Below are 9,978 nucleotides of genomic sequence, written 5' to 3' on the forward strand. Positions count from 1 at the left end.
CGAAGCGAAAAGCTGAATATGCGCTGCACCTGCTGCCTACTTATACTCACGCTGTGATCAGCAGCAGCTGGATGCAATAATCACATGCCAATTTGCATTGGCTCGTTTAGTTTACACTCGAAGTAGATTGGTCCCTCTAAGCGAGATCCCAATTTCGTCGGTCCTCCGACGTGACGTCGAGAGTGACCGACTGAAAGGGAACAAGGTACATATCTAGTTTCAGCATTACTTATTCTTCAGATATTCCGCTTTAAATACAGCAAGTATCAGCTGTATACAAAGTGACCAACATTTGGTTTTCAAGCGCTGAAAATGGGTAATATTCAACAATCTGTAAATGGAGCCTCATTGAGTTCCCTATATCTTTGGGATTAAACGATGTAGGGCCTTGAAAATGAAGATTCCAAAAGAAAATTGTATTAAGAACTAGAATCTAAAATCATATGGCAATATCTTTAATACTTCTTGAGTTATAGGCACGCAGACTTTGGAAAAATAATATTTATGGCACTCAGACAGGCATGTTCAATGCAGTTGTTTTGACAAAGAAACAAGATACATATCTAGTTTCAACATTTTGTTCTTCAGACATTTCTATTTAAAACAAAAGAAGTATCATATTTTTGCAAAGTGACCCACATTTTGTTTTTGACCATTGATGTGTACAATTTGATGATTTACCCCTGGAGCCATATTGAGATCCAAATGTCTCTGGAACCAAACCATATAGGGCAGCAGTGGCGAACTCCGGTCCTGAAGAGCCGCAGCCCTGCAGACTACAGCTCCAACCCTAATTAAAACTCACCTGCCTGTAGCTTTCTAGTAACCCTTCAGACCTTGATTAGTTTGTTCAGGTGTGTTTGATTAGGGTTGAAGCAAAACTCTGCAGGGCTGCGGCTCTCCAGGACCGACGTTCGCCACCCCTGATATAGGGCCTTACAAATGAAGATACCAAAAGGAAAGTTTGTTAAGACCCAATATCTAAAAGGACATTAAGATATTTTTAATACTTTTTTAGTTACAGGTCTGCAAACTTTGGAGAATAAACTTGAAAAGTGCTGTTTCCCCATTTTTAAATGGTCACCATTAACACATAATGCAACAAAGATTGCTAAAGTCAACAGATTTTGCTAACAGACCTACCAATCTCTGTGTAAAAATATGTAACGTTTATTATTATTTATTAGCTCTAAAAAGGGGAATATTTATGACGAATCATAAATGGTTATGATTCATAATAAATATTTAGATTATATCTTCGAATTAACTGTAGCAGAATCAATATTACAATTATTTGATCTGTCCGTCCACCGAGCAGACAATATAATCATTTATCAATTCAAGGAATATTTATTTTCTGGCCACGGAACAATAAACTGTCCTTCTTTGTGCAGTGCTAGCAGTAATTCTTAGCAAAATGTAGCGAGCGGTGACCTCAAATATTGGACACATTTTTCAAATACTCTCTAGAATGACTACAGTCCACTCACACTAATAACACTTGTCATTGATTATTAATAGAAAGTAGCAATTTAGAGTTTTGCTTTGAAATTTAAATACAATTGTTAAGTTTGTTGATTTTTTTTGTGCTACAACAATGTTTCTGTAAGAAGAAAATAAAATTGTTCATCAGACCATTTAATATGGTCTTTAAGACAGAACAATCATTCTCAGTAACTTTTCGTTTGCATCCCAAAACATATTCTCACTACTTAAAGATTATAAGTGCATATATTTGTGTGAAAGTGTGAATATTACCGAATTCCTATAAAATATGGACAGGAATGTAAGGTTTCTCTCTCTTTCTCTGTGTCAGCGTCTCTGTTGAAGTTGTGGTACAGGGAGCTGGAGGAGCCGGTGATTCCTCAGAGCTTCTATAAGCAGTGCATCAGTTACTATGAAGATCCTGATGCAGCCATCAGTGTGGTTCAGTCGCTCCCACAGCTCAACAGACTCGTGCTCTGCTACTTCATCAACTTCTTACAGGTAATGCCATTTGAACACAACCCTGCGGTGCCATAAACAATAACAACACCGATTTCAATGCTCTGTCTTTCTCTTACGCCAGGTCTTTGCTCAGCCGGTGAATGTGAGTAGGACTAAGATGGACGTGAATAATTTGGCGATGGTCATGGCTCCAAACTGCCTGCGCTGTCAGTCTGATGATCCTCGAATCATCTTTGAAAACACACGGAAAGAGATGTCCTTCCTCCGCATACTCATCGTCCACTTGGACACTGGCTTCATCAAGGGCTTAATCTAGTTATTTTGCGGCATAGTTCAGATTGAATCATCCAAGAGATGATGGGAATCAGGACCTTCTTCTGCTCAGAGAATCATCTTTAAGCATCCAAATATTAGTTCGGACAACGTCTCAACTAATCCAGCTTTGCCTCAATGTGAATCATCCTGAACTTGACTCTCATGACTCTTCTTGAAGCCAGACATTATTTGAACTGAATCAATTGACTGAGTTTGATTCCGCAACAAAACAAATGCATGATGTTTGTTATTTTCTGTCTTTTATATTGATTAGCAGGGAAATACATCCTTTGGACAATCATAATCGTAATAACACACATGCAAAATGACCTGCAGCATATTTCCTTAATTTAATAAGGTATGAGTGTTCTGATTATTTAATAGCAACCGTTAAGCTCATGTATGAGTGCAGGGAGAATTTCTGACTTCAGTTGTGTGTATAAGGCTGAGCGTAAGCAAGAAAAGGTGAATTAACATTGCAGAGCTGTGGATCACAAAGACAGCTCTGAAATACTAGTGGTCAAGCTTTGAGCTTGAGGTCTGGTGCCTTACATGAGAATGATCGATGATGTATAAGATGCATAAGTGCCCATAAATACACCCTCCACATTTCTGCATCGTCATAGACTCCAAATGAACTGGTACCACAAGCAATTTTCATTTAGTCTCTCACTGTAGTTTTCCCAGTCGTCCCATTTGGAAATAGAAAATTATATTTCCAGATGTGGTTTGGCTACATCCAAGATGATTGTGCAGAACTATTCTGTAGCAAGTTAAACCAGGAACCAGACTGGAACCAGGAACCACTCCTCTCACAAGGTAGCTGCTGCTCATTGGCACACTGAAAGTGCAAAATCGCATACTTCCCTACTACATGGTATGCGAAAAACAGTATGTGAGGTGAGTAATATGCCTGAAATCATTGTTTTCAAAAAACAGTAGGCAAAAAGTTCCCGGATGACCTACTACTTCCTCCAGGATCCTGAAGTGTGCATTTGATAGACACTTTATTATCCCATTAGGCCACAGGAGAAGATTTATGAATGGCAGTGAAGCAATGCTGGTAGGTCATGTGACCGAAACAACATGGCGGATGTAGTACATACAAATTTCATTTCGAACATACCTTCGGTTTCAGTTGATCCATCAGCTCCAACATCAAGGGATGGCAAAAATGTTGTGTTCAGATTTGCCCAGGCTGAATAAACACTTAGGCCAGAAACATACTCTACACAAGTATGCAATAATACAAAAAAAAAATAATAATAATATTTGGCCAAGGCAGCCATGCGGTCTTTTCATACAAATGTAATTTATTTGCCACTGACTAATGACTTTCTTACACTCTTATATTTCCTTAAACACCTCTCCTGTCTGCCATTGGTTAAACGAACACATAGCTCCGCCCCAAGCTCACACCATTGGTCGAGCTGTTGCCATGTCAGGCTAGTAGTCTAAATGTTTAAACATGTTTAAATTTTTCAGGGGAATCAATCTACAAATGACGGACTTATACTTGTCGCTGCATAATTTTGGGATATAGGAAAGTACTTAAACCTCAATAAGATGACATTTTTGTGTTACTGTGGCCATACTACATTCACTCAGTGGAGATATATACCCTTTATATAACTCTACTCTCATTCATGATTTCCTAAATTAGTCCACTGATATAGTCCACTTTAAGAAGTGAATGAATACTAGTGAGCTGGAAGCATACGCCATTAGATGCGGGAATTCATCTGTCAGGACACTTAACGTTACAGTGCATGGGTATTTACTAGTGGTTAGCCTTTGAGCATACACAGGTCGTGCACTCGTTGTTGCAGTGCATTATGGGATTGAGCACTCTAATGGTTGAGCACTCTAATCACTATAGTTTTGGACACCACTGCATGCTGGCAAATGGCAGTCCTCTCAAATCCTCTCAGACACGGATTACCTTCAGATGGCTGAGCCATTAAACTGATGTGCTCAGATTCTCTTCAAAATTACTGCCATGTCAGCTGTTTACCTGACAGAAAAAAACTGACCACAGAAGAAAACCGTTTATGCTAATGTTGGCTTTAGTGCCCCTTGAGGCAAAGCTGAGAATGTGTGCATTACAGGAAACAGAAATCGTGTGTAAGCTAAGCATTTAGAAGACTTCAGGTCATCAACACTGGTAGCATCTGAACGTGGAAAATGCAGTCTGTTCTTGATCCATTACTCAAAACTGAACTTCAATGATTCATCTCTGATATACAATCAAACAGTCACATTTGCTATTGATATAAAGTGGGATCCTCCATCAGCTCTGCCTGTGCTTCTGCATATAAGCCCCTCATCTGATGGATAGTTGTGTTTATAAAGCCGAATGGTGAAAGTAAGTGAGCCCCTCCCATGTTGCACTTCCCCCTCAGTTTCTTTCCCTTCCTGTGGGTCTGTAAGATCACTGCAGAGACTGATACTCCTCCGGCACTCTTACTGTAAATGCTTCTTATGGATTTTGTGTCTTATTTTGTTCTATCTGTGTGAGGTTGGGTGTAGGAGATGAAAGTGAATTATGATATGAATGATGTGTGTTTAAATTTGCATAGTTTCATAAAGAACTCCTTAATAAAATTTGTAAAATTGTACAGAAGTGGTTGGGAGTTTCACTTCCTTAATTTGTCTGTCTTTCCACCATATATGGACAGAGCAAGAGTTTGCCAGGTGCAGAAACGCATTAAGCACTGTACTAGAGAATTCTATGTCACAAAGTATTCAGATATACTATATATATATATATATATATACAGTGGGTACGGAAAGTATTCAGACCCCCTTAAATTTTTCACTCTTTGTTATATTGCAGCCATTTGCTAAAATCATTTAAGTTAATTTTTTTTCCTCAATGTACACACAGCACCCCATATTGACAGAAAAACACAGAATTGTTGACATTTTTGCAGATTTATTAAAAAAGAAAAACTGAAATAATCACATGGTCCTAAGTATTCAGACCCTTTGCTCAGTATTTAGTAGAAGCACCCTTTTGATCGAATACAGCAATTTTTTTTCCTCATTAATGTACACACAGCACCCCATATTGACAGAAAAACACAGAATTGTTGACATTTTTGCAGATTTATTAAAAAAGAAAAACTGAAATATCACATGGTCCTAAGTATTCAGACCCTTTGCTGTGACACTCGTATATTTAACTCAGGTGCTGTCCATTTCTTCTGATCTTCCTTGAGATGGTTCTACACCTTAATTTGAGTTTAGCTGTGTTTGATTATACTGATTGGACTTGATTTGGAAAGCCACACACCTGTCTATATAAGACCTTACTGCTCACAGTGCATGTCAGAGCAAATGAGAATCATGAGGTCAAAGGAACTGCCTGAAGAGCTCAGAGACAGAATTGTGGCAAGGCACAGATCTGGCCAAGGTTACAAAAAAAATTTCTGCTGCACTTAAGGTTCCCAAGAGCACAGTGGCCTCCATTCCTTAAATGGAAGACGTTTGGGATGACCAGAACCCTTCCTAGAGCTGGCCGTCCGGCCAAACTGAGCTATCGGGGGGGAAGAGCCTTGGTGAGAGAGGTAAAGAAGAACCCAAAGATCAGTGTGGCTGAGCTCCAGAGATGCAGTCGGGAGATGGGAGAAAGTTGTAGAAAGTCAACCATCACTGCAGCCCTCCACCAGTCGGGGCTTTATGGCAGAGTGGCCCGACGGAAGCCTCTCCTCAGTGCAAGACACATGAAAGCCCGCATGGAGTTGTGAGATGGTGAGAAATAAGATTCTCTGGTCGGATGAGGCCAAGATAGAACTTTTTGGCCTTAATTCTAAGCGGTATGTGTGGAGAAAACCAGGCACTGCTCATCACCTGTCCAATACAGTCCCAACAGTGAAGCATGGTTGTGGCAGCATCATGCTGTGGGGGTGTTTTTCAGCTGCAGGGACAGGACGACTGGTTGCAATTGAGGGAAAGATGAATGCGGCCAAGTACTGGGATATCCTGGACGAAAACCTTCTCCAGAGAGCTCAGGACCTCAGATTGGGCCGAAGGTTTACCTTCCAACAAGACAATGGCCCTACGCACACAGCTAAAATAACGAAGGAGTGGCTTTACAACAACTCTGTGACTGTTCTTGAATGGCCCAGCCAGAGCCCTGACTTAAACCCAATTGAGCATCTCTGGAGAGACCTAAAAATGGCTGTCCACCAACGTTTACCATCCAACCTGACAGAACTGGAGAGGATCTGCAAGGAGGAATGGCAGAGGATCCCCAAATCCAGGTGTGAAAAACTTGTTGCATCTTTCCCAAAAAGACTCATGGCTGTATTCGACCAAAAGGGTGCTTCTACTAAATACTGAGCAAAGGGTCTGAATACTTACGACCATGTGATATTTCAGTTTTTCTTTTTTAATAAATCTGCAAAAATGTCAACAATTCTGTGTTTTTCTGTCAATATGGGGTGCTGTGTGTACATTAATGAGAAAACAATTAACTTAAATGATTTTAGCAAATGGCTGCAATATAACAAAGAGTGAAAAATGTAAAGGGGTCTGAATACTTTCCGTACCCACTGTATATATAAGTATTTTCAGATCGTATTTTTTCATTTCACCCCAAAATGAATAGAATGATTGGCTCATATGGTGCTTAGTTTGTAATATGATGAAAATAGAAGGATATTCACTAGTTTAGTCACTGTATTGCAAAAAAAAATATATATATATATATATATATATTAGATTCAATGAATAATATACTTGAGAGCATCTACAAACCTCTCAAAAGAATAGAAAGGAAAAAAGCTACTTTGAGCTCTACTGACCTCTTGTCAGCAATCTCCTCCAGTACTGTTACCAACTATTATATATATATATATATATATATATTAGATTAGATTCAATGAATAATATACTTGAGAGCATCTACAAACCTCTCAAAAGAATAGGAAGGAAAAAAGCTACTTTGAGCTCTACTGACCTCTTGTCAGCAATCTCCTCCAGTACTGTTACCAACTGAAGTAATGCAAATTTGTCATAATCTGGAAACGATACTAAAGCTCAAACAACAATCCTTTATGAATGACCTGTGGCCACACATATAACCACGTTTTGATTTTCTGGGTATTGAGCTGTATTTGTTCTGCGCCAAACAGAATACTTTTCTTTCCAGGTCCTTTTTTTTTTTTGCAATCGAGCTCAGTTTCATTCTAAACAGGCTCAAATGTCATTACACAGGATTTCTCATGCCAGTCATAGAGCAATGCTGTTCATTCGGCGCCTGGTGTATTTGTCAGCTCTTACCTGTCAGTCCATTGCCCTCGTCGTCTTTGCTCAATTTGGGTAGTCATCTAATCATAATCATATGTGATGTGTTCTGCATATGCTGCTTCGATGTCAGTTTGATTGTGCAATCAAGCCACTGAGCCAATGGAGGTCTATTTTGTGTCCAGGGCTATTAAAGAAACATGAAAAGGGACAAAATCATACAGACGTTCACTTGAGAACACACACTGGACATATTTGACATTTCTGAACTGAAGGTTGACTGTGACTGCATATTTATTGTGTTGACATGACAGGTATCTTATACTAACACCTAGTGGTGTACATGCAACACCACACCACAGCAACAGATTTAACTAATGAGTACATTCTAGAAATGCTCTATGCACAGTCTGCCTACAGTATAACTGTATCCACGTTTTTCAAAAAGCATGAAACAAAATAAATGCAAAAACTGCTTTTCTATGAACTGGCCATATGCGTTTTAAACAAGTTTTTTTGTCCATTGCTATTGTGGCCAAGATCATTTGGGGTGTAAATAAAATAAGGCATGCATACGTTAGTCTCTTGTATTACTCAATCGATTTTGTCGCGTGATTAGAGTACAAATGAATCGCGTTATTTAATAAACTAAACTATTCCGTCACCTTTTGATGGGAAGCGTGTAAAACCCTCAAAATGAGGAGGAAACGGCGAGGACTATTCGGTGCGCGCATGCGCAGACAGACTCCACCTCGCGGACACCGGCCTGCTGCTCGCGCCGGAGAAAACAAACTGCGTGGATGCGCTGCGCGCTCAAAGCATGCGGCTTAAACGCGTGCGGACTTGCTTTCTTCGGCGTCGGAGTACATTTATCAGCAATAAAGGTAAACGGCGCTCTGATTATGTATTACAAAATACCAAGTAGCTGTCTTGGACGTTTTCTTTGTTGTAATTGTGAAATGTATCATTTTTATGAGATGATGCTATTCTGTTTAAACGAAACTTGCCTCCACGCATGTGTTCCCTTGGTTGATGCTAATGGGACGCATGGAAGTGATTTTGTCAAATAGTGCATTCATGCAAAGTGTCAGCAGCTCCGGTCATGCTTCTGAAGCAGATCGCGATAAATGCGCGTTTGTGCTTCTTAAATAGCTGGGAGACTTTTGTTCGCCTCGTAATTACGGTAGTCCCGTGCAGCGAGGAGTAGGCCGAGCGGAGGCCGCGGAGCGTCGGAGTTTGACTGACAGGTGCGCGAACCAATCAGAACGCCGGAGCTCGCGTCAGGCAGGGCTCTCACCCAATCAAATGGTTTGCTGTTGTTGCGCATCGTCGTCGGCGACTGAACAATGTAATGTCAAAACAGCAATTTAAGATGCCAAGCAACTTTATTTTGAGGGCCTGGCTCGTTGTTGTGTTACGCAGTTCGTATCGCAAAGCGGTTTTGTTCGCCTGCTGTCTTAAACCAAACACAGCGGTGAGCGTCAAGTTCGCAGACGACGTCGCACCCACGTTTTCTTCGCATGCGAAGTGGAGGAAAAGTCACGCGCCTGAGTTCTTCGATATTTCCCTCATTTTACCCAAGAAGCACTTCTCTTCGGTCACTCTCGTTTGATGTACTGATTGCGGCTCGTTGTGAGCCGCTGACCTGACAGTGTAAACAACGAGGAGGACACGTATTGCGCGCCATTTGCGTCACGCAGCGCTCGAGCGCCTGTAGATGTGCGCGACCGTTACGCGGAGAGCTGCTGGGGGGGGGGGGCACTGATTTAACCAAACCTGCCGGTTTCCCGCGATTATGACGTATGTAAAATGTAAGCTGGTGATGGCAGTTCGGATCATTTCTCCGACTCGGCTCTCTGAGGCTCGTGCAGCACAATGAACGAATCTCTTTTTCGAGTCCTTTCGTTCATTTGAGCAAAATATAATTAAAATGTTACGTGTTACTTCCCTAACACGACTACTACTTACGCAAACGCTGATCACACTACAAACAATACAAAACTATAATGCTATAAGAAACAGAAAAGATGAATTCAATGTTTACCTGCTGGGTCTTCAGCCTATGATTAGCTCACCTCAGCTCTTTTCTCACTTTACTTTACTTTTAGTCATTTAGTAGACGCTTTTATCCAAAGCGACTTACAAATAAGCAAAAGTAATTAAAGCTAAAACTCTATAAATACTATATATATATATATATATACACGCATAAGAAAATAAAAGAAATTAAATAAAAATGACAAATGCATACAACATTTCTAAACTAAAACATTTAAATGAAAACAAAAAAATAAAGCTAAAAACAATTCAAAATATTAAAAGAACAAAAGGTATGAGTATAATAATGATTCTAACATAACACGAAGCCAAACACCAAAAAACAACTACATATGTGTATGTACAGCCTCACACATATACAGTACATGTACATATATATAAATACATTCAATATATATATATATATAT

The 9,978-nt window shown here is 40.0% G+C and overlaps 2 protein-coding genes across 2 annotated transcripts in view; both read left to right on the forward strand.

Moving 5' to 3' along the window:
• LOC107575029 (rho GTPase-activating protein 39-like) overlaps positions 1 to 3,508 on the forward strand; it is a 63,783-nt gene extending 60,275 nt beyond the window's left edge. Inside the window, exons 8-9 of the mRNA XM_016261437.1 lie at positions 1,817 to 1,986; positions 2,069 to 3,508. Coding sequence (XP_016116923.1) covers positions 1,817 to 1,986; positions 2,069 to 2,263 — 365 coding nt within the window. The 3' untranslated portion in view covers positions 2,264 to 3,508. The remainder of the gene's footprint in view (positions 1 to 1,816; positions 1,987 to 2,068) is intronic.
• Positions 3,509 to 8,265: 4,757 nt separating this feature from the next.
• LOC107575030 (PHD finger protein 20-like) overlaps positions 8,266 to 9,978 on the forward strand; it is a 20,937-nt gene continuing 19,224 nt past the window's right edge. Inside the window, exon 1 of the mRNA XM_016261438.1 lies at positions 8,266 to 8,396. The gene's annotated coding sequence lies outside the window, so the exon portion shown is untranslated. The remainder of the gene's footprint in view (positions 8,397 to 9,978) is intronic.

Source organism: Sinocyclocheilus grahami, unplaced genomic scaffold (genome assembly GCF_001515645.1).
Source record: "Sinocyclocheilus grahami isolate Dianchi unplaced genomic scaffold, SAMN03320097.WGS_v1.1 scaffold2440.1, whole genome shotgun sequence".
Classification (NCBI taxonomy): Eukaryota; Metazoa; Chordata; class Actinopteri; order Cypriniformes; family Cyprinidae; genus Sinocyclocheilus; species Sinocyclocheilus grahami.